General features: G+C 37.0%; 1 protein-coding gene across 6 annotated transcripts in view; it reads left to right on the forward strand.

The window, feature by feature from the left end:
• The first annotated feature begins 6,757 nt into the window (after positions 1–6,757).
• Positions 6,758–25,070, forward strand: part of AKAP6 (A-kinase anchoring protein 6) — a 237,037-nt gene continuing 218,724 nt past the window's right edge. For 5 of the 6 annotated variants that reach the window (XM_061997543.1, XM_061997541.1, XM_061997547.1 and 2 more), the window contains exons 1-2: positions 6,758–7,229; positions 9,555–9,912. In XM_061997543.1, coding sequence (XP_061853527.1) covers positions 9,589–9,912 — 324 coding nt within the window. In that variant the 5' untranslated portion in view covers positions 6,758–7,229; positions 9,555–9,588. Of the gene's footprint in view, positions 7,230–7,472; positions 7,550–9,554; positions 9,913–25,070 lie in introns of those variants that run through there. The other variant, XM_061997544.1, reaches the window with a different exon arrangement.

Here is a 25,070-nt window from a genome sequence, read left to right on the forward strand (position 1 = left end):
TTACTGCCTATTACATATCTGATACTGCCTAAATTTAAGGAGGAAGTCCAAATTATGATCTCTATTAGCAAAACATACAAGACTTCTGTTATAGTTAGAGGTTGTCGTCTGTAACTGACATACTTTGTACAGTACATACGAGAGGGTAAGAGCAGAACTTGAAAATTATGTAAAATAATCTTGCCCCATTCTCTTGTCTGATTATAAGATCATATTGCTTGATACAAGTAATTAATTTCTGATAGTCAGCTTTCATAATAAAAAAGGAATAAGCTTGTTTAGCCTCTGGATAATTTTCCCCGATATAATGTTAAAATTTTTCCTAAGTGATTAGCATATATTTATTATGAAACATGACATTATGAAATTACAGTGAAACCTATTATTTGTATTTTTCCTAACTTTGAGCTAAGATTTACAGCAGTGTTGTCACAGAAAAAAATCTTTAGAGTACTGGTTTTGAGGTTACACATTTCAGGCTGGGGGTCAAACTGCTGAAGAACAGCTCTGCAGAGAGAGACCTGGGAGTGCTGGTTGATAATAAGCTAAATATGAGCCAGCAATGTGCCCTTGTGGCCAAGAAGGCCAATGGCATCCTCGGATGCATCAAGAAGTGTGGCCAGCAGGTCGAGGGAGGTTCTGCTCCCCCTCTACTCTGACCTGGTGAGGCCTCATCTGGAGTACTGTGTCCAGTTCTGGGCTCCTCAGCTCAAGAAGGACAGGGAAGTGCTGGAGAGAGTCCAGCGCAGGGCCACCAAGATGATCAAGGGACTGGAACATCTTTCATATGAGGAAAGGCTGCAGGAACTGGGGCTGTTTAGTCTGGAGGAGACTGAGGGGAGAGCTTATTAACATTTACAAATATCTAAAGAGTGGGTGTCAGGAGGTTAGAGCATCCCTTTTTTCTATAGTAGATAGCAACAGGACAAGAGGTAATGGGATGAAACTGGAATACAAAAAGTTCCACTTAAATATAAGAAAAAACTATTTCACTGTAAGGGTGATGGAGCAGTGGCACAGGCTGTCCAGAGGGGTTGTGGAGTCTCCTTCCTTAGAGGTCTTCAAGACCCTCCTGGACATGTTCCTATGCAAACTGATTTAGGTGACCTTGCTTCTGCAGGAGGGTTGGACTAGATGATCTCTAAAGCTCCCTTCCAACCCCTACCATTCTATGATTCTATGAAAAAGAACAGGACTGATTGGAAGTTTACAGTGAAATTTGTTTGCATCAAAACATTGCAGTGTTTAACTGCCAGTATTTACTAAAATAAGGAAAAAATCCTTTTATCCTCCAAACCCGAAAAGAGCAAAGAAAGATTTTTTTTCTTTTAGTGTGGTCAGAAAAAAGACAAATGAAAATGACAACTGAAATCTGGAGAAGAGGAAATTTGGAACATAGGAAGAAAGTTTTCATACTCTTTTTTTTTTCTATGAGAAATGTCAAAAGCAATGTAAATGATCAAAGAATTTGAAGAGATTATTTATGAGAAACTTTTGATATGAGGCTTTTTCTATCTCAAATTTACAGTTACAGATCAGTCTTGTAGAAGCAAACTTGAACTAGGGTTCTGTGGGTGATGTGGTAAGATATTTCAGGTAGCTGAAATTATTTTTTAAAAAAATATTGATAAATGTTGTGTTTTATCCTGAAGGAAAAATGAAAAAAAATTGCCTTCAGGAAAATTTTTCCTGAAGGAAAAATTTATTACTTTTCTAATAAATGCACAATTGGAAATGTGGCAAAACAAGTGGACTGCCATGTATTTCAGCAGCAGCAGCTCCTAGAGAGCTACCAAGCTAGGTGTGCTTAGAGACAACTAATCTTGCTTGGAGATGGAAAAGGTTGTTTCTAACTACACTACTAACTACACCACTCACTTAAGGAAGCCCTTGTGCCCATTAATGGATGAGCGCTTCAGGAAAGTGACACACACACATATGAAATGAAATGTCATGTCTGTACACTGTTTTGTTTTAGGGAATGGAAATAATCTGTTTGGTATTTTGATGATGGATAACTTTTAAAAAAAACTTCTCAGCAACTGAAGGGTTAAGATCATGCTTATACAAATGCATACAAACAATTATGCTTTCTTTCTACTCTTCTACTTTCCTGAAAGTGGGTCAGATTTGATAGGCAGTCAAGGACCTATGGTAGTATACATATGAGCAAATGAATAGATAATCTGTGGAACACCTCTAAATCTTCTCACCTACATCTCATTGCCTCTGTAGTCTCTCAGATTAGTATTCTGCTAAAAATAATCTTGATTTTGCTGTCTTCCAATTTAAAAGATGTTTCATATTTTTTCTTTGAGAAAAATTTTGGAACATGGGGCTACCTTCCTGCTAGAATAATTATTTTATATCCTTCATCATCTTATTTCTGTAGCTGGTGAAGGAAAAAAATACATTATGATTGCAAATTCTTTGCTCACATCTGGTCACTGGAGGACAAGCTGATATACAACCACAAACCATTCTCATGTATGTATTGAAAAATCAGCATATGGAAGGTGCAAATATGTATGTCTTCTCTGTACTGCTGACATTACCAGTAAAAATTAGGATAACAAAAGTCTAAAGTGCTTTAGGGCAGCTAGCTAATAGAGAATGCTGAAGTAATGGTGAATTAATATGAAGCAGCTAATTTGTCTTTGTCCATTTCAATGCTACTGTCCTCACACCACATCATCTCCCAGCCACTGTTTCTTCAGCACAAAACACAATGGCTTATCCAGATCCTCTGAATATCTTCCCTTTATCTGTATGAGTCTGGTGCTACACAAATGTTTTAAATTTCTGTACATGTTGTAGCGTAGATTTTTTTTCTGTTGTACCTCACAACAGTTATTCAGTGAGATCATTTGCAGCTAGTCCCTGCTTCTTCGTAAGTGAGAACATAAAATTATATGAGCTAGGAGTGCATAAATTTTCTGCTCTGTTTCAGAAAAGTATTCACTATACAGCACAGTGTTTAAATTTTCAGATGAGCATGTTTGGCGTATTTTCTTTTGTAGAGGAGTATTCCTTTCTCTCCATGGTGGCTTTTTAGGTTCAGTGTGACAATTTGGATACTCAGTTTCAGAGGAATAGTTAAATACAGGTTAATATCAACTTAATCTGATATTTTATTGCTCATTTTTTCCAGTCTTGTGAGGTCCTGTGTTACTCAAGAGTTGAAATTTAACCCAAATATTTTAATGCCTTTTGCAGACTTTTGTGATTGATCATCCATTTTTCAGAGCATTTGTTTATTGCGAAGCACAGTGCTTAACAGAGCTTTCTGTGAAACTGCTTGTGATCTCCATTTGTCTTTACTTGTGCTCCATTCCACTGTCCATTTATTGCTACTGTTTCCAGCCTTTTATTCAATTATTTTTCCATTCAAGGACCTTCCTCCTTATCCTATGGCTATTTAGATTCTTTTAGCTTTTTGCATTGGATCTTGTCAAAAGCATTTAGTGGTCTATTTGGAAAACTCCAATATTATGGCTTTTGAAAAACAGTGGAGGCTCTTCCGCTTAAAAATAGTACTTTTTAAAATGTTGCCTCATTTTGTGACAGTTTCTACTAATTTTACTGGTATAAACATCAGGTGGAAAGGTCTCCCAGGGCCTTTCTTTAAAAATGTGTATCTTAAGACTCAATTTGGCTATTTCACCTTTGGCATCTTGCAAATTGCATGGGCATTTAATGCGTTAGACCTTGTGGTCTATCAGTTTGTTTCATACTATCTCCTCCTTTGCTTTTGATTTCATTTGTTAAATCCAGTAGAATTTCCCCTTGCCCTGACTTGCCACAATAATTTCTGGCTAAACACACACCTTTTAAGTTTTAAGCTTTCCTTCATCTTGGAAAGAAAAACATCAGATGCCAAAGATCAATTGCAGTCTCTTAAATCCTGATTTATAGATATCGGGAACCTAAACATCTATGGTGCGATTTCTGCAGTTAATCATTGGTGTTCTGGCTTTGCTACCATTAAAGCCTTAGGACTAGACTTTCTTAATGTGTCTGGTTGGAAGTCCATTAAAATTTTAATCACTATTCAAATTAATGGTCGCGTTTAATATTTGTGTTATTATACAAGACGCTTACATATCCTACAGGAGTTGAGGGATCATCATATTCTTGATCAGATATATTTTCTATGAACCTACAGACAGTGCTAAATGATTTTTTTTTCTCTTCTTGTCCAATTTGTTCAGATTTTTAGGTGTAACACTAGAAAATTGTAAAGGAAGTATTTTTTAAATGTGTTCATAGGGGATGATACAAAAAGAAAAATCTAAACTATCTCTCTAAGTTCTTCAAAAGCTTTTTGAAATAATTTAATTTCTTAAATCCTGTGGTAAACCAGCAACAGAATCAGTGTAGTACAGATAGGGTCAATGCGATATTAAATCCAACTTGCTCTACATGTAGTTACTGACATGATATATTTCATTTTCTTGGTGTACTAACACAGTTTATCTTTTCAGTAAATTGCATTTTCAAGGAAAGATGTAACGAGCCTTAAAACTTGGCAGAGAATTCCTGAGACTATTGAAATGGAAAAGAAATGGAAATGAAACTTGAATGTGTGAGATATTAATTTTGACTGTATTTATTTAAGAAAACTCAACATCAGCGAGCTAATTAAATCTGATGTTAAAATTTTCATGGTTAGATCTCAAAGTCAGCAAGCAGACATAATTATTTAATGATGGAGTTTTTCTGGGTTTTTTTGGGCCACTTTGGAGAATAAAATGAATTGCTTACTTGACGTCAGGTGGCTGTATAGTGCTTATGGATGATTTTAACAATATGTGACAGTAGGAAAAATTAGAGCTCATTAACATTCACTCGACCCTGTGTCTGCACCACTGATCAATGCTTGGACTACTGTATGGCTTAAAATGCTTAATGAATCTTTGTTTGACAGGGACCAACTGCTGTTGGAGGAAAATGTGGATGATCTGATAGCTGGCAGAGTTCATATGGCCTGTGCTTTATAAACAAGGAAAACCTGAGTAATTGGGGAGCAGAATGAGTGAGGGAAGTCTTTCAAGGCTTGTAGTGATTGATGAACTATATTATGGTTGACACACTCATTCTGTGTTTTGCATAAAAGCGTTAGCATCTGATTGAGTGGAAAACCAGGGGAAAGTGAGATTGCCTATGTGATTAGTGGAAGGTAATCAGCCATCTGTTAGGCATACTGCACTTAGTAAAGATGAAGGTAGAAAGCATATGTGTGCATATGCTTACACAAGATCTCTCACCTTTTATATAAGTATCCATGAAAGTATAGAACTATATATAATGAACTAACATAAGGCAAAGAAATACTCTCAGCTCATCTGTTTTTTTTGTCTCTAACCAGAAAGAGCACAAGCTTGTAGCTCTGTTCATAAATGCGTCCTTACAGCAGATTGAAACAGTGGCTTTAGAATTGACAGAAACAAATAATTTGAGGCATATTTAAAAAAAAAAAAAGTCATTGTAACTCTCACTCTGACTGTGATGCTGAAAATAAAGCCATGCCCTGAGAGTATTGAGAGCTGAACTTTTTATTGATCAGAACATTTGAAAATGTATTTTCATCTATTCACCTGCAAATTTAAATCATGTAGTTTTATACAGCTATTCTAGGTACAGAAACGATTGGTTTAGAAGAAAGTTAGTGTGATGTAGTGTTGCTTGGCTACCTAAAACTGTCATTCATGCTACCAAAATTTTATAATATAAAAACCAAGACTAATCTTAGCTTTTCATGTTTATAAAGAACTTCAGCAGTGATAAAAGTCCTGCTTAGAAGGAAATGAGTCGCTTTTACCTCTTTTCAAAAATTATTTTTGCATAGTAGTGCATGAAGAGCACTCCAAAAACTATATTCAGTTTTTATATGTGTTCTAACTCTTTTTGTAGTGGTTTACAATTCACTATCTCACAAAATCTGGAAAAACAAAATACTCCGGAAATATAATAATTTATAACGCCAGCATTTAAAATCACTCACTTAAAATATCAAACACCACAATATACGACCTCAAAGTATTGTTTAACTTGATAGTTCATGAATATCTTTTTTAGCAAATATTTTAATCCAGTAGATGACAGCTTAGTATAGTCAATATTGTTCTTTTTTAAAAAACAGAATAAAATTGATTTTTTAAAAATTTCTCTTGTCACTGATGTTATGCAAATATTGGAACCGCTGAAGGAGGATTTCCATGCACCAGCTTGATGTTTCCACCTTCCATCTTTCAGTATAAAAGTAAGATCATATATACTGGAAGGGAAAGGGTTATAGCTACAGGACAATAGATGCAAGCGTCTATACAAGAATAGGGTAGAGAGCAGCTAATTTAATCATCTTTAGTAGCTGGTGTCTTAAGAAAACTTTATGAATGCATCTTCTGCGAGGCTGCTGACGTAATTAGAAATACAGAAGTCTGAAAAAGTAGAACCTCTTTCTGATAAAAGAGTATTTTGATAAATTTTATAACTCCTAAATCACTTAAAATAGATATGTCTGTGAGATTTGCTGTTGCTGCTGGGCCTTGTTGTTTGCTGTTTAGTATTTCAACATTAGACCTTTTTAAAAGCACCTCTGAGGCAGGAATTTTCCAGTTTTCCTTTGATATCTACTGCATGAGGGTGACTGAAGCTTTCACTCTCTGTGCCTTGCCAGTGCATTTCATAGGTCATTGCAGGCGTAACAGGCGGATTATGTTGCTTTGCCAGAGTTGTGAGGAACTGGGGGAGGGTGAGCAGGGTGGAGCTTATTTAGGAGCACTCCTGCGAACACACCACTTAGGTGCCAGTTTTCCCAGAGAGCAGAAGAGAACCTTTCAGCTTTCCTTTTTTGCGATATAGTTGAATGATGATGCCTTTTTATTCTGCCAAGAAAGAATTTGATGAATCTGTGTCCTAGTATTCAGATTCGGTCATTTCTTGCTGCTACAGTTTCTTCTTTAAAGCATTTGGAGCTTTTTAAAGGTTTCCCAGACCTTGCTAATTAGTATCCACAGTGCGTTTTAAGAATGTGAAAGGAATATTCAATTTTAAAGTTTCTCCACAAAGTATTTATTGAAGTGTTGCAACAGGTTATGATCTGGCAGGGGAAAAAAAAAAAAAAAAAGAAAGGATTCATAGGACTTGACTTTAAGAGCAACAGCAGGCATTAGCTGTAATGCTGGAGAGCCACTGTAGAGGGTCAAGCACGTCGTAACAAAAAACAGGTCAGCAGGTTTCTAATGGTTGCTAATTGCAAACTCATTGTGTCAAAACTAGAGCTACGCTGTGCATGCAGCATGGACTAGCTTTTGTTTTCTTGTGCAAGAGTATGTTTTAATTTCTGTTTGCTAATTCCTTTAATGTCCTTACTAGAGCTGAGTCATGTTGAAAAACTCTCATAGAGTGTCAAGGTTTTCAGGTTGGTGTTTTTGGTTGGTTTTTGTTTGGTTGGTTTTTTTTGGTTTTTTTGGAAAAACTGCTAAGCAAGTGCTGCACTTCCCGTGTTTCCATATCATTTAGTGATACAAGACTGACTATTTTACTGGTAGGCATGTTTAATTTATTGATAATAAACATGCAGAAATGAGGACCACATGTGCTTCACTAAACTTTCATTTTCAGGAGGAAATAATGTAAAGAATATGCTTAAAGTAATAAGATAGTTTTAGCTGGTAAAACAGTTATTTATATGCTTTAAAACTGGGGCTATAATAAGCAGTGCCTAAGAAGAATATTTTCAAATTGAGTGATTTTTCTGACATTGTATTTTGAGTATGTAAAGCAACAGAGTTCAAACTGAAAAAAGATGGACTTGAAAAATACTCCACATCCTGAAATGTTAATTTTGTACTTACTACAAAGCTTTTTTATTTCACACCATTTAATTCAGGAGTCTTCAAAAAATCAAACTAAAATAGGTGGAAACTGTAGAGCAGGCACTGAGAATGATTGGAGTATTCTTTCATTCCCTTTCCTTGATTACACTGATGGTATATTTTGTTCTGAAGTGCCAAATTAATATTTGCTAGCTTAATGTCAGTTCTAAATATTTAGTTTTGTGGGGGTGATAGGATAAGAAATAAAATCATATTGTCATTAAATGTAATTAGATTTCATTCTTCCTGGCTACAGTAATCAGACTGGTGTTTGTATACTACTTTGGTACTCTTGCTGCCTGCAGGAGTATTTGGATGCTGCACTACTCTTGAAACATTTAGGAATATAACTAGCAGTCACAGTGTGATTGCTTTAATAGCAAAAGGCACTGGTTTCTTTTCTACAGTCTTATAACTATCACGCTAACAGCTAAAGTGGAGTCTTTGTAGAAAAGACAGTCAAAGTGTAAAAGCTTGGAATGTTGTCCAAATTAATAGCTGCACAACTGAGCTATTTGCAGTCTTAGCATTACGGAAAAGGAATACAAGCAAAGTTTGTTAATGTGCAGTGGTTAAAACCAAGAAAAAAATTGCTTTATAAGGACCTAACCTTTCTAATTCTCTTAATGTAAACTTACTTAATATTCCTTAGGGTTGCAAAGTATTGAAGAAGTAAGTGCTGCTATAAAGTTTAGTGAAGTTGTATGAGAAATGCAGGCATGTATCAAATTCGAGTGTCTCCAAAATTAGGTAAACAGTACATCTCCTTCGGAATGGAAGATTTCATAATACTTTAGATACTTAGCTGTGAACCAGGTGCATGCTGTTAGAGTATTCTTTTTCATGGGCACAGGGTTTATGGCAGCCTTCTGTATTAGATACAACTAGAGTGTACAGAAAAAACATTTTATGTATTTACTTTTTCCAGTGAATCTTGTAAGTGCATATTAATGACATAGCTTTTGGGTTTTATTAAAGCTACTCTTGTTAAATGATTTCATTTCGGGTACATATTTCAATTTTTTGAGTTTTTACATCTAAATTTTGACAATTGTTGCTTATTGCAACAGTTCTTACCAAAACGACATGAATTTAAACTTCAAAACTAAAATCTATCTACAATAGATCAACCAAGTGCCCTCAATAATTGCTTCCAATTTGCCTACAAAATTTTTGTTGGATGATTCTTTGATCAGTAGCTGAGTGGACAGTAGGGAAATTAGAAAAAACTTGAGTTATTTTGTGTTTAGCTGTAAATTTCAAGCCAAGGAATATGTTCTTATACATGCTAGTTTACAAATACTGATTCTACATTAACTTGTAGTGTTCAGTATAGTTCTGCTAGCTTTGTCAGTGCCCAGTTTATTTATGTTGCAGTTGTAGAAAATCAGCAAATGTCAATAATGTCAATAAAAACTGTCATTTCCAAGGTGACATTTCTCTGTAATAAGATAAATGTGGTACTTGTTCTTTTTATCAAACAAAGTTTATTTGAAAAATGTATTTATCCTTGAACTTCTAGTGTAGATTTTCAGGGTGCAGGATTTATTTATAAGCACTCTACCTCTCAGAGTAAAGTGACACTGATACTGACTCCTTGTCTTGTGAACAGCTTTTTTTTTTTTTCCCTAAATTTGGTCTCATAACAGTAGTCTTTTCTTCTTATCTTTGCAGCTATTTTGGAGAGAATTATGGTTTAGACTTTCCCATGTTAGCCATGGATGTAGCGCTTTCACCCATGAGAACTCAAGAACTAGATCCCATGTCATCTGATACATCCCCCATGCTTATAAACATGACTCCTACAGTGGAACAAGATGGGCAAAAGGATGTCATGAAGGAGCTTGATTCTGGACAGCAGTATGAAAAGCCTCCTCCTCTACACACTGGGGCTGATTGGAAGATTGTTCTCCATTTGCCAGAGATTGAGACTTGGCTTCGGATGACATCTGAAAGAGTCAGGGATCTGACCTACTCTGTCCAGCAGGACTCAGATAGCAAGCATGTGGATGTACATCTAGTACAACTGAAGGTAAGATTAAATTTAAATTGCAGGCTTTTAAGTGAAGACAGTTCTCTCAATTTTGCTACTAGTAAAGTAAAAAAAAGAGGGCTTTTCATAACTGCTGTAGCATGTCTGGCAGGCTATGCAGAAAGTGAATAAATCCTTTTCAGGGAAATAATAGAAACTGTATCATTCTCAAATTTTTTTCAACATTATTTACTCATCACTTAATTCAACAGTCATAACCATATTAAGGAACATGTTCACACTCCAAGACTATCTAATGCAACACTTACAGTAACCTGACCAGACATCTTAGAATACCCAGAAATATACACATTGATTTTAATGGGCTTCAGTACCTAAAACTCCCAAATTTACATCCCAATAAGCATGGCCACTCATTTGAAAACTAATCAAGTTTCAGAGATAGTAGGGTAGAAAGGTAATCTAATGTCTGACCTTTCCGCCACATAAAGGTTATGCTGAAGATCCAACTCAGGTGGGACTACATACAAAATGGTGAATGTGTAGCATTTTTTTTCTCAGATCTGAGTCTTAGTAAGAAATAATGAAGTATTAAGATAAGATTCGAAAGGTCACAGGCAGTAAATCAAGCTGGGCTTTTTTACCTTCCCAGGAAGAAAATACTTCAACAAGAATGGACACTTTCTCCCTAAAATCTCTGTTTCGTGTAAACTAAAAGAGCAATGAAAATTTAAGGTGAAAGTCAAATAAATAGTGCCTAGGACTGTTTGTGTATTTGCTTATATGGCTTGGTTTGCTGCAGCAGATGAAGAATGCTTTTGAAGGCAGAAAACAATCTCCAGAAATAGCAGGCAAACGTTATCTCTTCAGATTGAGCTGTCTTCAGAGCTGCATTCTGGGGCCTGTTTATGTACACATAGTCTTCCTTCATACTCAGCATGATGGTATTTTATTTGTGTTTATTTTAGGACTGGAGCTGTAGGCTGTCTTAAAATACAACTCTGTGTACAGTGCAATTGTACTGTAATCAGTCCTAACCAAATAGCTACTCTTGATGGTTTTACAGTGCTGCGATTTTTCTGAAAAATTTGGGGTAGACATCGCTAGCTTTTGTGAGAGCAAAAACTATGTCCTCAACGTGCAGTAGGTTTTAACAAATACACATAAAACGTATTTCTGCAGAGAGACGTAACAGATCTTGCTGGTCTCAGTGCTGGTTGTGTTCTGTAATTGCTTGTGGTCATATTAGTGCAGTGCTGAGCTGGGACTAAAGAGCTGTGGAGCATGTGGATGGCTTTGCATCCAGCTTTGAGTAGGCTCATAGCAAGCAGAACTGATGTGTAACTGCTTACAAAATTGAGAATATTCTGTACATATAACACCCTCATACATCCACTAAAATGTTTTCCAAATGGAGGTCTGTGAATGAGTAGCATTCTTCACAGTTCTCTCCTTTTAAGAATTTGTGAAGTTGCAATAGTCAATTGTAGTTCGTAAAATACTTTTGGGTTTTTTTCTCGCTCATGTAAGCAATTGCTGTAGCACCTAGGGACTGCTTGGGACTAGGATGAGATCTGGTTAACAAAACTGTGAAAAAAGACAAAAAAGACAAGGGAATCTCAATTATCTGCAATTATCTAGCCTGTCAGACTGTGAGGGGCTGGCATTGAGGCTATCAGCTATTCTATGTACAGATCCCAGGCTGATGGGGAAGTGGTTTTTCTTCCTGTGTTTATTCATGTGTGTCTGTACGCGAGCACAATAATGACTCGTATCGGAAAATATTTTAAAAATATTTGGCTTTTTTTTTTTCACAAAGTAATGGGAAAAAAGCTTTCAAAAAGATCTGAATCAGTAGGAAAGCATTGAGCAAAATCTTAGACATTAGGAATACAGAACTTCTGCAACCTGCTTACCTTTAAAACTTGCGTACAAACAGAAACAAGATTGTAGAAGCAAGTGGTGTGGAAATGCTTTTATTCAGACTTTATATATATTTTAACTTTTTCATCCTTGTATCCTCTTACATTATATAACTTAAAGAAAATCAGCTAAGCAAAAGAAAAAAAAAAAAAAAAAAAAAAAAACCAACAAACCAGAACCCCAAACATACTGTTATATAGCTGTTTTTATATTTCTTCTGTGCTCTGATAATTCTCCTTGAGGGTCACTTTCCAACTGATCCGAGTCCTTCTGGAATTGTTGTGTCTAGGCTGGACATAGGACTCAATGTGAAGCTTCACCACTGCTCAGTGGACTGGGAAGAATATTTTAGATGTCTTTCAAACAATACATACCAGTTTAGTATTTTCTTTTTTTTCACAGCAGCAGGGGATGGTTGATTCATGTCCAGCGTGTGATTCACTGTAATTCTTGAACTCATTTGCGACACTATAGGTTTTCACTTGTCATCCACTTTACCTGTGAAATTTTACTTACTGAACTTTTTTTTCCCCCCTCCCATTTCTCAAGTGTGTCTGTGACTTTTTCTTTTCCAAATCTGTCTTCTGGTATGTTTGAAGTATCTCTCACACATATTGTTCTAATCGGCAAATATATGAAGCCTTGTCTCTACTCCTTTGTCCAAATCATAAAGATAAAAATGAATGATACAGTCTCAGCATAAAAGTCTATAGCCTAATAGTTTCCAAATATATTTTTTAAACTGCAACTGTAGCAGTAAGGCAAAGAATTTCTCATTTTCTCATGTTTTGTTTTCCTCAGCCAGAAGTCCAGTTCCAATTTCACACAACTTTCTGTTTGCTTTGGATACTTAAAGTTTATTTCCTTCCTCTGGCTGTCAGTTGACTTGTGGTCATAGGTTTGGTTTGAGGATCTAGGCCTTAGCAGAGGTTTTATGTTACTTCTTGGAAAAAAACTGCTCAGCAAGCAGATAATCTCTCTTGTGAAATATTTGCTCTGTATCCCTGTTTCAGGTCTGTCTGTGCTTCTGTTCTTTCTGTAATCAACAGCATTGTTTCTTTCTTGTGGCTTATTCCTTGGGGACTTCAGTGTTTGCTGCCAGTTTCTTTTCATGCTACATGATTTAGGGCTTTACTAGCCACCACTGATCCTTTGAAAATACTTGTTTCTCTCACTTTTGCAATGCCTTTTCTCAGAACTAGCCATGCAGCATGAGTTGGAGACTTGTCTTATGTCATCCCTTGGGAAATTTCCTGGAAAGCTCAGCTTCACATGAATGCTTCAGTAAGCTAGATGCACAAATCATAGCTGTCTAGGGTCTGAAATGCCTTATATTAGTCATTTATCTGGTCGTCACTCAACTCAAACTGTGCTGAGACACATTTATATCTCTCTAACATATTCACTGTAGTTGTTACCGATTGCAAACATTTGTAAAAGAGATAAATTATGCTTTTACTACAAGCGAATCTAAAAGTGTTCTTTCAGTCCTTGTATTGCGTTAACTCACTGAGATGCTTTCATGATTCATTTAGCTTTTTTATTCTGAATGAAATATTCTTCTTTTACAGTAAATTCTTGGAATCCTCCTGAGTTCCAACTTGAATGAAACTCCTTCTGCTTTACTTTATATCCCTTAACCCTCTCAGAGAAGGGTCTACTGTTTTAACTCTTGTGTGCTGCTTTCTATATTTTAGAAAAAACTGTAATTTTGTACAATCTAGTATAAGATTCTGAATTTGAGATGTCTGTTAACTTCTAACTTATTGTAGAGTACAACACTCCACCACCTTTTTGTGACTGGAATGTCTGAACCATATATTATATATTGTCATAGAAACAAATTTTATGCTATAGTAGCATCTTTAGATCTTTGCAGTACACTGATATTTTTCTCTAAGTTGAGAGACTTTGTACATCTTTTTCAGGATACCTGGGTCAGCCTCAGACATCTCTTGAGTTATCTTTCACCTTTCCTTCTGACTCACAATATTTTCATGAATTTTGGATAGAGGTCAAGTATATTGTAACCATTATTTTTTCTGATACGCCTTCTTCACTTTTTTGGGGGGCCAAAGAATTATTGTTGCTTTTCTGCTTGTACTTAATTCCTGAATACGACTGTGAAGAATTGTCAAATCAAGTTATTAAAGGGTATTGGTTTCTAATATATCTGCAGTTAGATACAGGTTATTCCTTTTTTCATTCTGATACAAACATTTTGAAAAAATGTAAAACCAGGATACTGTAGGTGTCTACTCTCTCATCCACTTCTCTTGAATTCAGTAGGCTTTTATTGAATAAATAATATTAAATAGTGCTGCTCTGACTTGACAGAAGTTGATCATTATACTCAATAGGTGAAAAGAAAGTCTTAGTTGGAGAGGCTGACTACAAATTTGATCAGATGTTTTGCTTGCGGGCAAGCTATGACTCTGATACTGAATGTCAAGAGTTGCCATGCAGATTTGATAGGGAGGTGAAGAAAAATAATGACTTTCAAATTCATAGAAATATTTCTTAGTAGACTTCTGGGAGTGTTTAACAGTTATGCTTCATAAAACTAATTTCTTTGACAAATAGTTTTATACCTTCCCTGTGTGGATGTTAGTATGAGTATCTCTAAAATAAGACATGTGACTGTAACATACGACGTATAGCTCAATGCAGACAACTTAAAGACATACTATAGTATTTAGGTCTGAAGATCAACAAGCTGTTGCATAAAAATTTGTGGAACTGTTGTTATTTGAAGTGTCTCAGATCTAGCAAATAGGTTAAGTGCCAGTAATATGGTAATTTTGGCACTACTAACAATCCTATACTAAGAAGTCACCTTAATTTGCATATGAAATAAAATTAATTAAAACATTGAAATGTAATTCAGATAACAAAAATGAACATTTACTCTGATATGCAATCTGATATCTTTACTCTGAAAACTTTCAATTTTTGAGAACTATTTTAGATTATCTATAGCTAGAAAACAGAATGTGCACACCAAAAGTTCCTAAAATCAAAATGAACTACTACTACAGGAAAAATGTTACTACTTTCAAATTGAACTAGTTAACATATCCTAAATGTGTAAAGCTGTGTATCTCAAAGGGACTCTCCTAAACTAAGTGTTAAAATTCAGACACCCTAATCTATATAAAAGAAAAGTCTAGCTGCAGCTGTATTGCAGATTCACAGTTCTAAGAATCAGGATTTTTTTATGGGACATTTGGTAAGAAAACTTTAGATCTTGTTTCTCTATGGAACATATGTGATATTTCTGTGTTAAATTAGTTACTTCACGGCAAAAGAGTACAAAATCTTTGCTCTTACACCTTTTTCTTCCTGTTCTATTTTTCCAAATCCAACCCAAAATCTCATTTGATGGCAGGTCATATGCTTGTGAAGCACTTAACCACCAACAAATAATAAATTGTCTATAAACATATTACAGAATCACAGAATCGTAAGGATTGGAAGGGACGTCAAAACATAATATAGTCTAGCCCCCTCTGCCAGAGCAGGACTCAATGCTTTTTATGCCTAGTGATTGCAAATATTTGCCAGTCTTTTATTGCTAATTAAGTATTATTGTTAGTGCTGAAGCCATTTTTGTTATTATAAATATTTTATACTAAGCCTATGTGAGCTCTTAAATGCTTTTAACTTCAAGCACCTGAGTATTGCTACTGACTATATTGGTTTATTAACATTTAGATAATCTGTTCTTCAACAGCCTTAGGAAAAAAACAAACATGAACGTTTATAATTTAATATTAAATTATTATCTAGTGTAGTTGTAGAAAACATTTAAATTTCAAAATGTAATGTTACACTTTAATGTTTAGCTAATGCAATTTGATGACCCCACTGTCCTCTAATTGTCTGCTTGTGTGCAATAGGAGACATAATACAAACACAGAAACAGAAGAACCACACAGAATCACAGAACGCTAGCGGTTGGAAGGGACCTTTAGAGATCACCGAATCCAACCTCCCTGCAGAAGCTTCCCCACCCTCCCTGGGCAGCCTGTGCCAAGACTCCCTTGCCCTCACAGTAAAATAGTTTTCCCTGACATTTAAATGGAACTTTTTCTGTTCCAGCTTCAACCCGTTACCCCTTGACCTGTTTCTAGGTACAATAGAAAAAAGGGATGCCCCAACCTCCTGACATCCACCATTTAGATATTTGTAAATATTAATGAGATCCCCCCACAATCTGTTCTCTGGACTAAACAGCCTCAGATTCCACAGCCTTTCCTCATAAGGAAGATGCTCCAGTCCCCTCATCATCCTGGTGACCCTGCACGGGACTGTCTCCAGAAGTTCCCTGTCCCTCTTAAGCTGGGAAGCCCAGAACTGGACACAGGACTCCAGATGAGGCCTCACCAAGGCAGAGTAGAGGGGAAGCAGAACCTCCCTTGATCTGCTTTCCACACTCTTCTTGATGCATCCCAGGATGCTGTTGGCCTTCTTGGCCACGAGGGCACATTGCTGGCTCACGGTTAGTTTTATTATCAGCCAGCACTCCCAGGTCTCTCTCCACAGAGCTGCTCTCCAGCAGGTCAATCCCCAGCCTGTACTGGTGCATGGGGTTATTCCTTCCCAGATGCAGGACTCTGCACTTGCCCATGTTCAACCTCATGAGGTTCCTCTCTGCCCAACTCTCAAGCTGGTTGAGATCCCATTGAATGGCAGCACAGCCTTCTGGGGAATCAGCCAATCCTCCCAGTTTGGTGTCATCAGCCCACTTGCTGAGGGTACACTCTGTCCCCTCATTCAGGTCATTGATGAAGATATTGAACAAGACTGGCCCCAGAACCGATCCCTGTGGAACTCCACTGGCCACAGGCCTACAACTCGATTCTGTGCCATTGATCACCACCCTCTGGGCTCTGCCATTCAGCCAGCTCTCGATCCACCTCACTGTCCACTCATCCAAGCCAACTGCCTGAGCTTTTTGATGAGGATGTTATGGGAGACGGTGTCAAAAGTCTTGCTGAAGTCAAGGCAGATGACATCTGCTGCTCTCCTCTCATCTAGCCAGTCAGTTATGCCCTTGTAGAAGGCTATTAGGTTGGTCAAACAGGATTTCCCCTTGGTGAAGCCATGTTGATCCCCCCTGATAACCATCTTTGCCTTCATATGTTTAGTGACAACATTCAGGATGAGTTGTTCCATCACCTTTCCAGGGATGGAGGGCAAGCTCTCTGGCCTGTAGATTCCTGGGTCCTCCCTTTTTGAAGACTGGAGTGGCATTGGCCTTTTTCCAGTTCTCAGGCACTATGCCTGTCCTCTCTGAATGTTCAAAAACAATGGAGACAAGCTTAGCAATCACATCAGCCAGCTCCCTCAGCACTCTAGGATGCATCCCATCAGGACCCATTGACTTATGAGTGTTAAGCTTGGCCAACAAGTCTTTAACCTCTTCCTCATCTACCAAGAGCAAGTCCTCTGTTGTCCAGACCATCTTACTATCCTTGCTGGACTGGGCTTCCTGAGGGCTGGCCTCGGCTGTAAAGACAGAAACAAAGAAAGCATTCAGTAGTTCAGCCTCCTCTACATCATCTGTCACTAGGGCACCCTCTGTGTTCAGCAGCAGGCCCACCTTACCCCTAATCTTCCATTTACTGTTGACGTACCTGAAAAAACCCTTCTTGTTTTCCTTTACTTTTCTGCCAATTTCAATTCTAAAAGGGCTTTAGCCTTCCTGGTTGCACCCCTGCATGCTCTGGCTAAGTTCCTATACTCGTGCCAAGAAAAAAATGTACATGCTTTACTGGAGATTCAGTTGCCTTCTAAAGAAAGCTGGTCATCATTTGAGGGATTGAAGGATCAAATTAAGATGCAAAACTACTGGTTAGAATATAATATGAGGATGAAAGAATTGGGAGCTACTAAAAAGGAGAAAAAACAAGAAATTCCTATCTGTTGTGGTATCAGTTCTGAGTAGAAAAGTGAGAACTACTTGGTTAGTCTGCTATTATTTGTGTATCAAGGGAATGAAATCTGAGAGCTGGAAAGGACTTAACTGGTAACCCCAGTGATAATAGAGGATCTGGTTTGCATAATTTATTAGGATAAATGAATAAATAATATGTGTTGCAGATAGTGTGCTGGACCTTTTTTAAGCCTGGACTTTCTTTCTAGGTCAGGGAAATAATACCAACCAAAATGATTGAAATTACTGTTCTTGTAACAAAGTGACTTGAAGATTCCTTGGAATGCTAGAATACATCAGCACTGGAAATCCCTTCTGGGCTTGGGTAAAAAAGATTTAAAATAAAATAAATTAAAAAAAGAAGAAAATACATAGATTACCTAATAGACTCACTACAAGTCCATATACACAGTCTTTGAAAATGAACTGTGAACAATGTGTGGAGCATCTAAGCTCTCCCTTTAATGAAAGAGTTCAGTCTAAACAGGTCCTTAAATGAGCCTGAGTTTCTTCAAAGCGAACCAATAAATACAGACTGAGCAAAAGTACTGCAACCTGTGATATTTGTTTCAAGGGAGTGCTGCTATTGCAAGGGTAACAATGCATTCATTTCTTTCTGAGCAAGGTACTTGGACATAGGAGGTGATGTGTAATTCCAGGGGGTGCAGATGTAAGAGCACAGAATAGCATCTGCAATGCTATGGAGGTCTTAAGTTTTTCCTAATATAGACATTGGGATTTTTCAGCAGCTAGGAGACTCAGGAGAAGAAAGGTTAATGTTTACCTGTGAAAAGGGAATTGGAACTCTAAGATAAGGAAGAAAAGTGGTGTTTTACCACTCTTGATTTCTTCATCTAATTCTAAGAATCAAAACTGCAAAGTCTCACTCTGGTTTAGACTTCGACAATACATGTATGCATGTAAGTGCGCTTTGACCAAATAGAATTATTATTTCTCCCTTACCTCACTTCACATTGCTCCTATGTTAAAATATGTTAATACAGGATTGAGAAACTGAGCTAATTTACACTACCAATGGTCTCTGGAGAAATATTAAAGTAAATATCAAATTCCAGCAGAGATGTTGCTTATTAGGGTCTTCTCTCATCTAATCTGACTCAAACACAAATGTTTAGTGGATATTATAGTGTAACAACAGAAATACTTTTCAGTATGATGAAAAAGTGTTGTATGTTAAGTCATTGTGCAAACTAATCAACGAAAACATTTCCTGAGGGAGTGTATTTTGCTGTTTAGTATATGTGATGATAACGCCTACTGATGTCCAGATTTCCTAGAAAGAAAACTAAATTAATGTAAGATTTAGTAATTTCAACTTTTTAAATTACAGGTCATTGACACTATATCATTATTTTTACTGGAAAGCAAGGATGCCAATGGGAATATTTATTACGGTAGTTGAGACTTAGTTGAAACAATTTGTTTTATAAACATATAACTATATATATATAAACAAAACCATATACACATAAAGCAGTGCCACAGAAATCCTCCTGGTGCCTTTTTTTTTATTGAGGATTTGTTTGAGTCTATATGCAGTTTAGAAGGTAGGATCTTGTAAAAGTCACCTAGTTCTGACCCACATTGTGAACTATGTTTACAGATGTTTTCTTTCTTTGCATATTTCAATAGGCTTTATGGCCATATTTCTTGTTAGTCATTACCCTGGTAGAATTTTTGTTGCTTTTTCAATTTATAGTTACATGTGCCTTATAATAGATACCTAAACCTTGTTATATATGTAAGGGAGCAGTCAAAGAACAGACACAGTAAATTGTACAAAATGTAAGGAATTTTTTAGTTTGCTTCATTGTTGTTAAAACTGCCCAATGTGCTTTTTTGTGAGAGTGCTGACAGAAGAAATTTCAGGTTATAGGTTGATTGCTGCCTGAATGGCAGAAATGCAACATGAATATTTCAGTAGCATAACACACTTGCATTTTAGTAGGAACAAGTTCCTCAAGTCTGTGGTTTTTAAATATCCTTGGATATTTGCCTCTCAAATTACATGAACTTTTCCTCAGAATGAAATCCCTTTCTATATAGCTAACCATTAAAAAGCCTTTGGTGAACTGATGCAATTCCTTCACAAATCAATTAAAATCTCACGACTAACAATCAATTAAGCCTAGCAAAAGGATGTTGTGTATTTTCCTGAGGTGAATGTAATGACATGTTTGTATAGCTATGTTTATACTTTTAATTGAAATGTTGCCTCATGCATAGTACTCGTCCTGTGAGGTGAGAGAGATGTCTTCTGGGGGACTGAGGTGAGCTTCCTATGGGCTTGCCTAAGCCTGATCTGGCTTTCATACATGGAAAGGCTGTGGGAACTGGGGCTATTTAGTCTAGAAAAGAGAAGACTGAGGGGAATCTTATTAAATATCTGAATGGTGGGTGTCGGGAGGTTGGGTCATCCCTTTTTTCTATAGTAGCTAGCAACAGGACAAGGGGTAATGGGATGAAGCTGGAACACAAAAAGTTCCATTTAAACATTAGAAAAAACTATTTTACTGTGAGGATGAGTGAGCCCTGGCACAGGCTGCCCAGGGAGGGTGTGGAGCCTCCTTCCTTGGAAGTCTTCAAGACCCGCCTGGACATGTTCCTATGCGACCTGATCTAGGTGAACCTGCTTCTGCAGGGGGGTTGGACTAGATGATCTCTAAAGGTCCCTTCAAACCCCTAACATTCTATGATTCTTCTGGGGCAGTCTGGGAGCCCTGCTTTACTCAGAGGTTTTTTAAGGATTTTTCTGGAGGTTGACCTCATTGTTTGCATCTGACACAGATGAATGGCAACTCTTGGCAGCAGCCTAGGTTCAGACTAACACCTGACATTGTAGGTGCAGTGATGTCATCTTCAGAAAAGGTTATAAGTACACCCTAGATTTTTTTTCTTGTATTGTCTTATGCTTCCTTGTGTGTAAAAAAATAAAAATAAAAAAAAAAAAAAAAAAAAAAAGGCATTAGCAATGTTCCATACATACATATCAAAGATTTGATCTGAAGGTTTTAATGTGTTCCATGTAACTGTTACAAGTGACATTGTGCAGATCAGAGATATGTGGAAAAGCTTTCTCTGTGAACACAAACTGAACTAGTTACAATGGACTGTATGGAAATAAGGAAGAAAAGGAGAATTAATACTTACCAATTCCATCTATTTAAAGCACTATGAATGCTGTCTCCTCATTGCCTGGAGGAAGGTAACAGCTTTTATGGAGTCAGTTATGATTCTAGGCCCAGAATTTCAAAAGATCGAGTGCTGCTTTTTTTTTTTGGAAATGTTTCTGGAAATGTTTCCATTTCTTTTTGGAAATCACATGTAATTTAGAGGACATAAACCAGCACTGAATTAACAACTGCAGCACTCCAAAATTTTGACAGACCTTTCATAAGTTTTCACAAAATCCACTGAATCTAGTGACATATTGTAATTTCTCTTTCGTATTGAGCAATGTACTTTCATAATCTGTATTAGCTGAGAAAATGAATCTTACACATTACACAGCTGGCCCTGCAACTGTACTTGTCCTTATCTGTGGTTAGATACTTCCAAAGGAACTTGAAACTAGTTACAGTATACAGCCTTATTTTTTGGTGTGGCCATTCTTTGTGTTTTGATAAGTATATTTGCTTATAATCACAAATTATGCAGACATGCAAAAGGTGAGAAAGCAATATTTCTGCAGAATAGGTTCTGAGGTTTTAATCATAATTTATCTGGTAATATTCAGGGAGTAGATGATTTTATATGTTCATTTCCAATGTGACTGTGAACTGACATTATAAAATATGTTGTTTTTTGTAACGGGCAAGAGGCAAATATGTGCAAAAATGTATGTGTGTACATCATGTTTGTAATACTGTAAAAGAAATTCAGTGCCACTACTACCTAATTATTTGTATATCCACCTATTGCTCTTGTGTTTCTGTTTGTTCTCCAAGATTCCTCTAAGTTATCTGACCTAAAATATCTGAGCTATTGTATTACAATACTGTAATACATCTGTATTTACTGTAGTACATCGTTTGTAAATAATTTGTAAATGTTTTCCTTAATGGAAATAGAATTGAATCTTTAAAGCTCTCAAGCTGTGTAAGATAGGCAAAATGCTTTATTCACTACTCAATCAGCTTGTATGGAAGGTATGGCTGGAATTTGTTACTGCATCCCTGCAACATCCAGCAGATAGGAGGCACAATTGTCAAACAGAAGTCTGCAAAATCATTAGCCAACTAGGCTCTAAAATAATAGAGCTGAAATACTAAACTGAATATTCTTAGTTGCTCTTCAGCAGATGTTTTGAGGTTGTACTTTTAGGAAGCAAACAAGACTATAAACCTTTTAATGAAATACAGGATTTTGAGGTAATATATTAATTTCACAATCTGGACATATATTATCAGATATCATGAAACTCATGATAAAGGGAAGAGTTTGTTGCGCATTTATTTGTCCATTGTCAGGTACAGGATACCTTCTGTACCTATTTTTTTACCTAAGGGTAGCATCTTAACTTGAAATGCATGATTTTGATACATCGGATTAAAATTGCAAATGTTACACAGTGCGTTACCTATAAGTGTGTGCAATCTCTTATGGATTCTCACATGTGATGCACACATACATAATCTTCTCTTCGAACAGTAGTTTGAGTATCCACTTTGTTTATGAATCTAGGCTAGTAGTTCAATATGAGGGATTAAGACAGAGGTAAACAGGATAAGTATACTTGGGGAATGAGCTAAACTCTTTTCTCCATAGGAACATTACATCTCTGGTTACAAATAGCATTGTTTTCTTTCAAAGAAACACAAATACTGACAATAATGTATATATTTCAAACTTCAATTACAATAAATGAGGAATGCTGAAAACATGTTTTTTTAACTACATTGCAATTTAAATTATATGCTTTTGATTTTCTGAGATCTGCAAGAATAGCTTCCTTGACTCAATTCTGTTCACGATTCTTTCTTGATCCTAATTATGAATGAAATACTTGTTGTTCAATGTCCACCCCTGCTTTCCCTCTTTTTTTTTTTAATGCTGAAGAGTAAATGTGATCACTTAAGGTTAATTTGTGAATTTTGTAGCAGTTCTAATTTGTTAGATGGATTTTCTTTGTTACTGTATTGTCTTATATAGGATATCTAAAAACGATAGCAAATCACAATCAAAATCGGAATCCTCATCAAAAAGCTCAGACAATGTGGATTGGATGAGTGGATGGTGAGGTGGATCGAGAGCTGGCTGAATGGCAGAGCCCAGAGGGTGGTGATCAATGGCACAGAATCAAGTTGGAGGCCTGTGGCCAGTGGAGTTCCACAGGGATTGGTTCTGGGGCCAGTCTTGTTCAACATCTTCATCAACGACCTGGCTGAGGGGACAGAGTGTACCCTCAGCAAGTTGGCTGATGACACCAAACTGGGAGAACTGGCTGATTCCCCAGAGGGCTGTGCTGTCATTCATTGGGATCTCAACCAGCTTGAGAGTTGGGCAGAGAGGAACCTCATGAGGTTGAACATGGGCAAGTGCAGAGTCCTGCATCTGGGAAGGAATAACCCCATGCACCAGTACAGGCTGGGGATTGACCTGCTGGAGAGCAGCTCTGTGGAGAGAGACCTGGGAGTGCTGGTTGATAATAAAACTAACCGTGAGCCAGCAATGTGCCCTCGTGGCCAAGAAGGCCAACAGCATCCTGGAATGCATCAAGAAGAGTGTGGAAAGCAGATCAAGGGAGGTTCTGCTTCCCCTCTACTCTGCCTTGGTGAGGCCTCATCTGGAGTCCTGTGTCCAGTTCTGGGCTTCCCAGCTTAAGAGGGACAGGGAACTTCTGGAGACAGTCCCGTGCAGGGTCACCAGGATGATGAGGGGACTGGAGCATCTTCCTTATGAGGAAAGGCTGTGGAATCTGAGGCTGTTTAGTCCAGAGAACAGATTGTGGGGGGATCTCATTAATATTTACAAATATCTAAATAGTGGATGTCAGGAGGTTGGGGCATCCCTTTTTTCTATTGTACCTAGCAACAGGACAAGGAGTAATGGGATGAAGCTGGAACACAAAAAGTTCCATTTCAACAATTTCACTATGAGGATGATGGCACAGGCTGCCTAGGGAGGTTGTGGACTTTCCTTCCTTAGAGGTCTTCAAGACCCGCTTGGACATGTTCCTGTGTGACCTGATCTAGGTTGACCTGCTTCTACAATGGCGTTGGACTAGATGATCTCCAAAGGTCCCAACCCTACCATTTTATGATTCTATAAAAAGCCCATACTTGTAAGTTATTATATAGGTTGTTTGAAAAATTACCAAGGAAAACCCCACAGGTTATATGGCTTATATAGGTATCTTACAAACTGCAGAAAAATACATTTTCTTCTATTCGAAAGAATACACAAGTTGGTGCAAACCAGTTCAAGTGCTTTATTTTGTTAGGCTGCAAATTAGTTTCTAGTAATTGGTTGCTAGATTCCTTTTTGCAGTTGTTCTACGCTGTTTTCTTTTCTGCTCTTCTCAGGTTCTCTCACAATTTTTGTCTCTCAAAATTCCTATCAGATTCTTGGCCTTCTTCATTTTCTTATTTCTGTTTGTCCTTCACCAAAGCACATTGCCTAGTCATCTGCTACCATGTGGAATAGCTGCTTCAAAAAGCGGTTCTTTATTTCTTAACCTGGACCAATGCCACATTCTGTGCAGAGAGCCAGAGCCTGCCAGAGGACATGTTTGAGAAATACTTACTGCATTAGAAATGAAGGAGGGAGGTAGAGGACAATGTTGTTCTCTACATACGGGCCTTATTTTAGTGCCTTTTCTTTTAAGTCTGTCTTTGTGTAATTTCTATGACCATAGGGGAGTAAAGAGAAAGTTCAGCTTAAAATCTTTAATATCTTCTCTAGTATGCTCAAAATAAGGAATGCGTAGGTTCTTACACTGTAGGACTTCTGCTTCAAAGATTTTCTAGTATGGTCATGGTATGTTCCTGCAGCAAATTAGCTAGTCAGCAGTTGTCTCTGTGTGTGTCTTGCATTACTAGAATCTGATTTTGCTGATTTTGGTGGAGATTTTAGATGTAGCTGTGTATGTTCCCTTATAAAAGTCTAAGATTCAGTTGCTATAACTGAATGGATACTGGTTTTGTTGCCTTGCATTTTGAATACGACCCTGAATAAGAAATATGGCTATTAACATTTACAGAAAGGAGGCAACTTAATTTTGGTAGTAAAAAAAGCAATTCAGAATGAACTATAAATTAGACATCTAAAAAAATTTCCAAGAATTCTCCATTAAGCTGCATTTATTAAATCTTCT

This window comes from Colius striatus, chromosome 6 (assembly GCF_028858725.1).
Source record: "Colius striatus isolate bColStr4 chromosome 6, bColStr4.1.hap1, whole genome shotgun sequence".
NCBI lineage: Eukaryota > Metazoa > Chordata > Aves > Coliiformes > Coliidae > Colius > Colius striatus.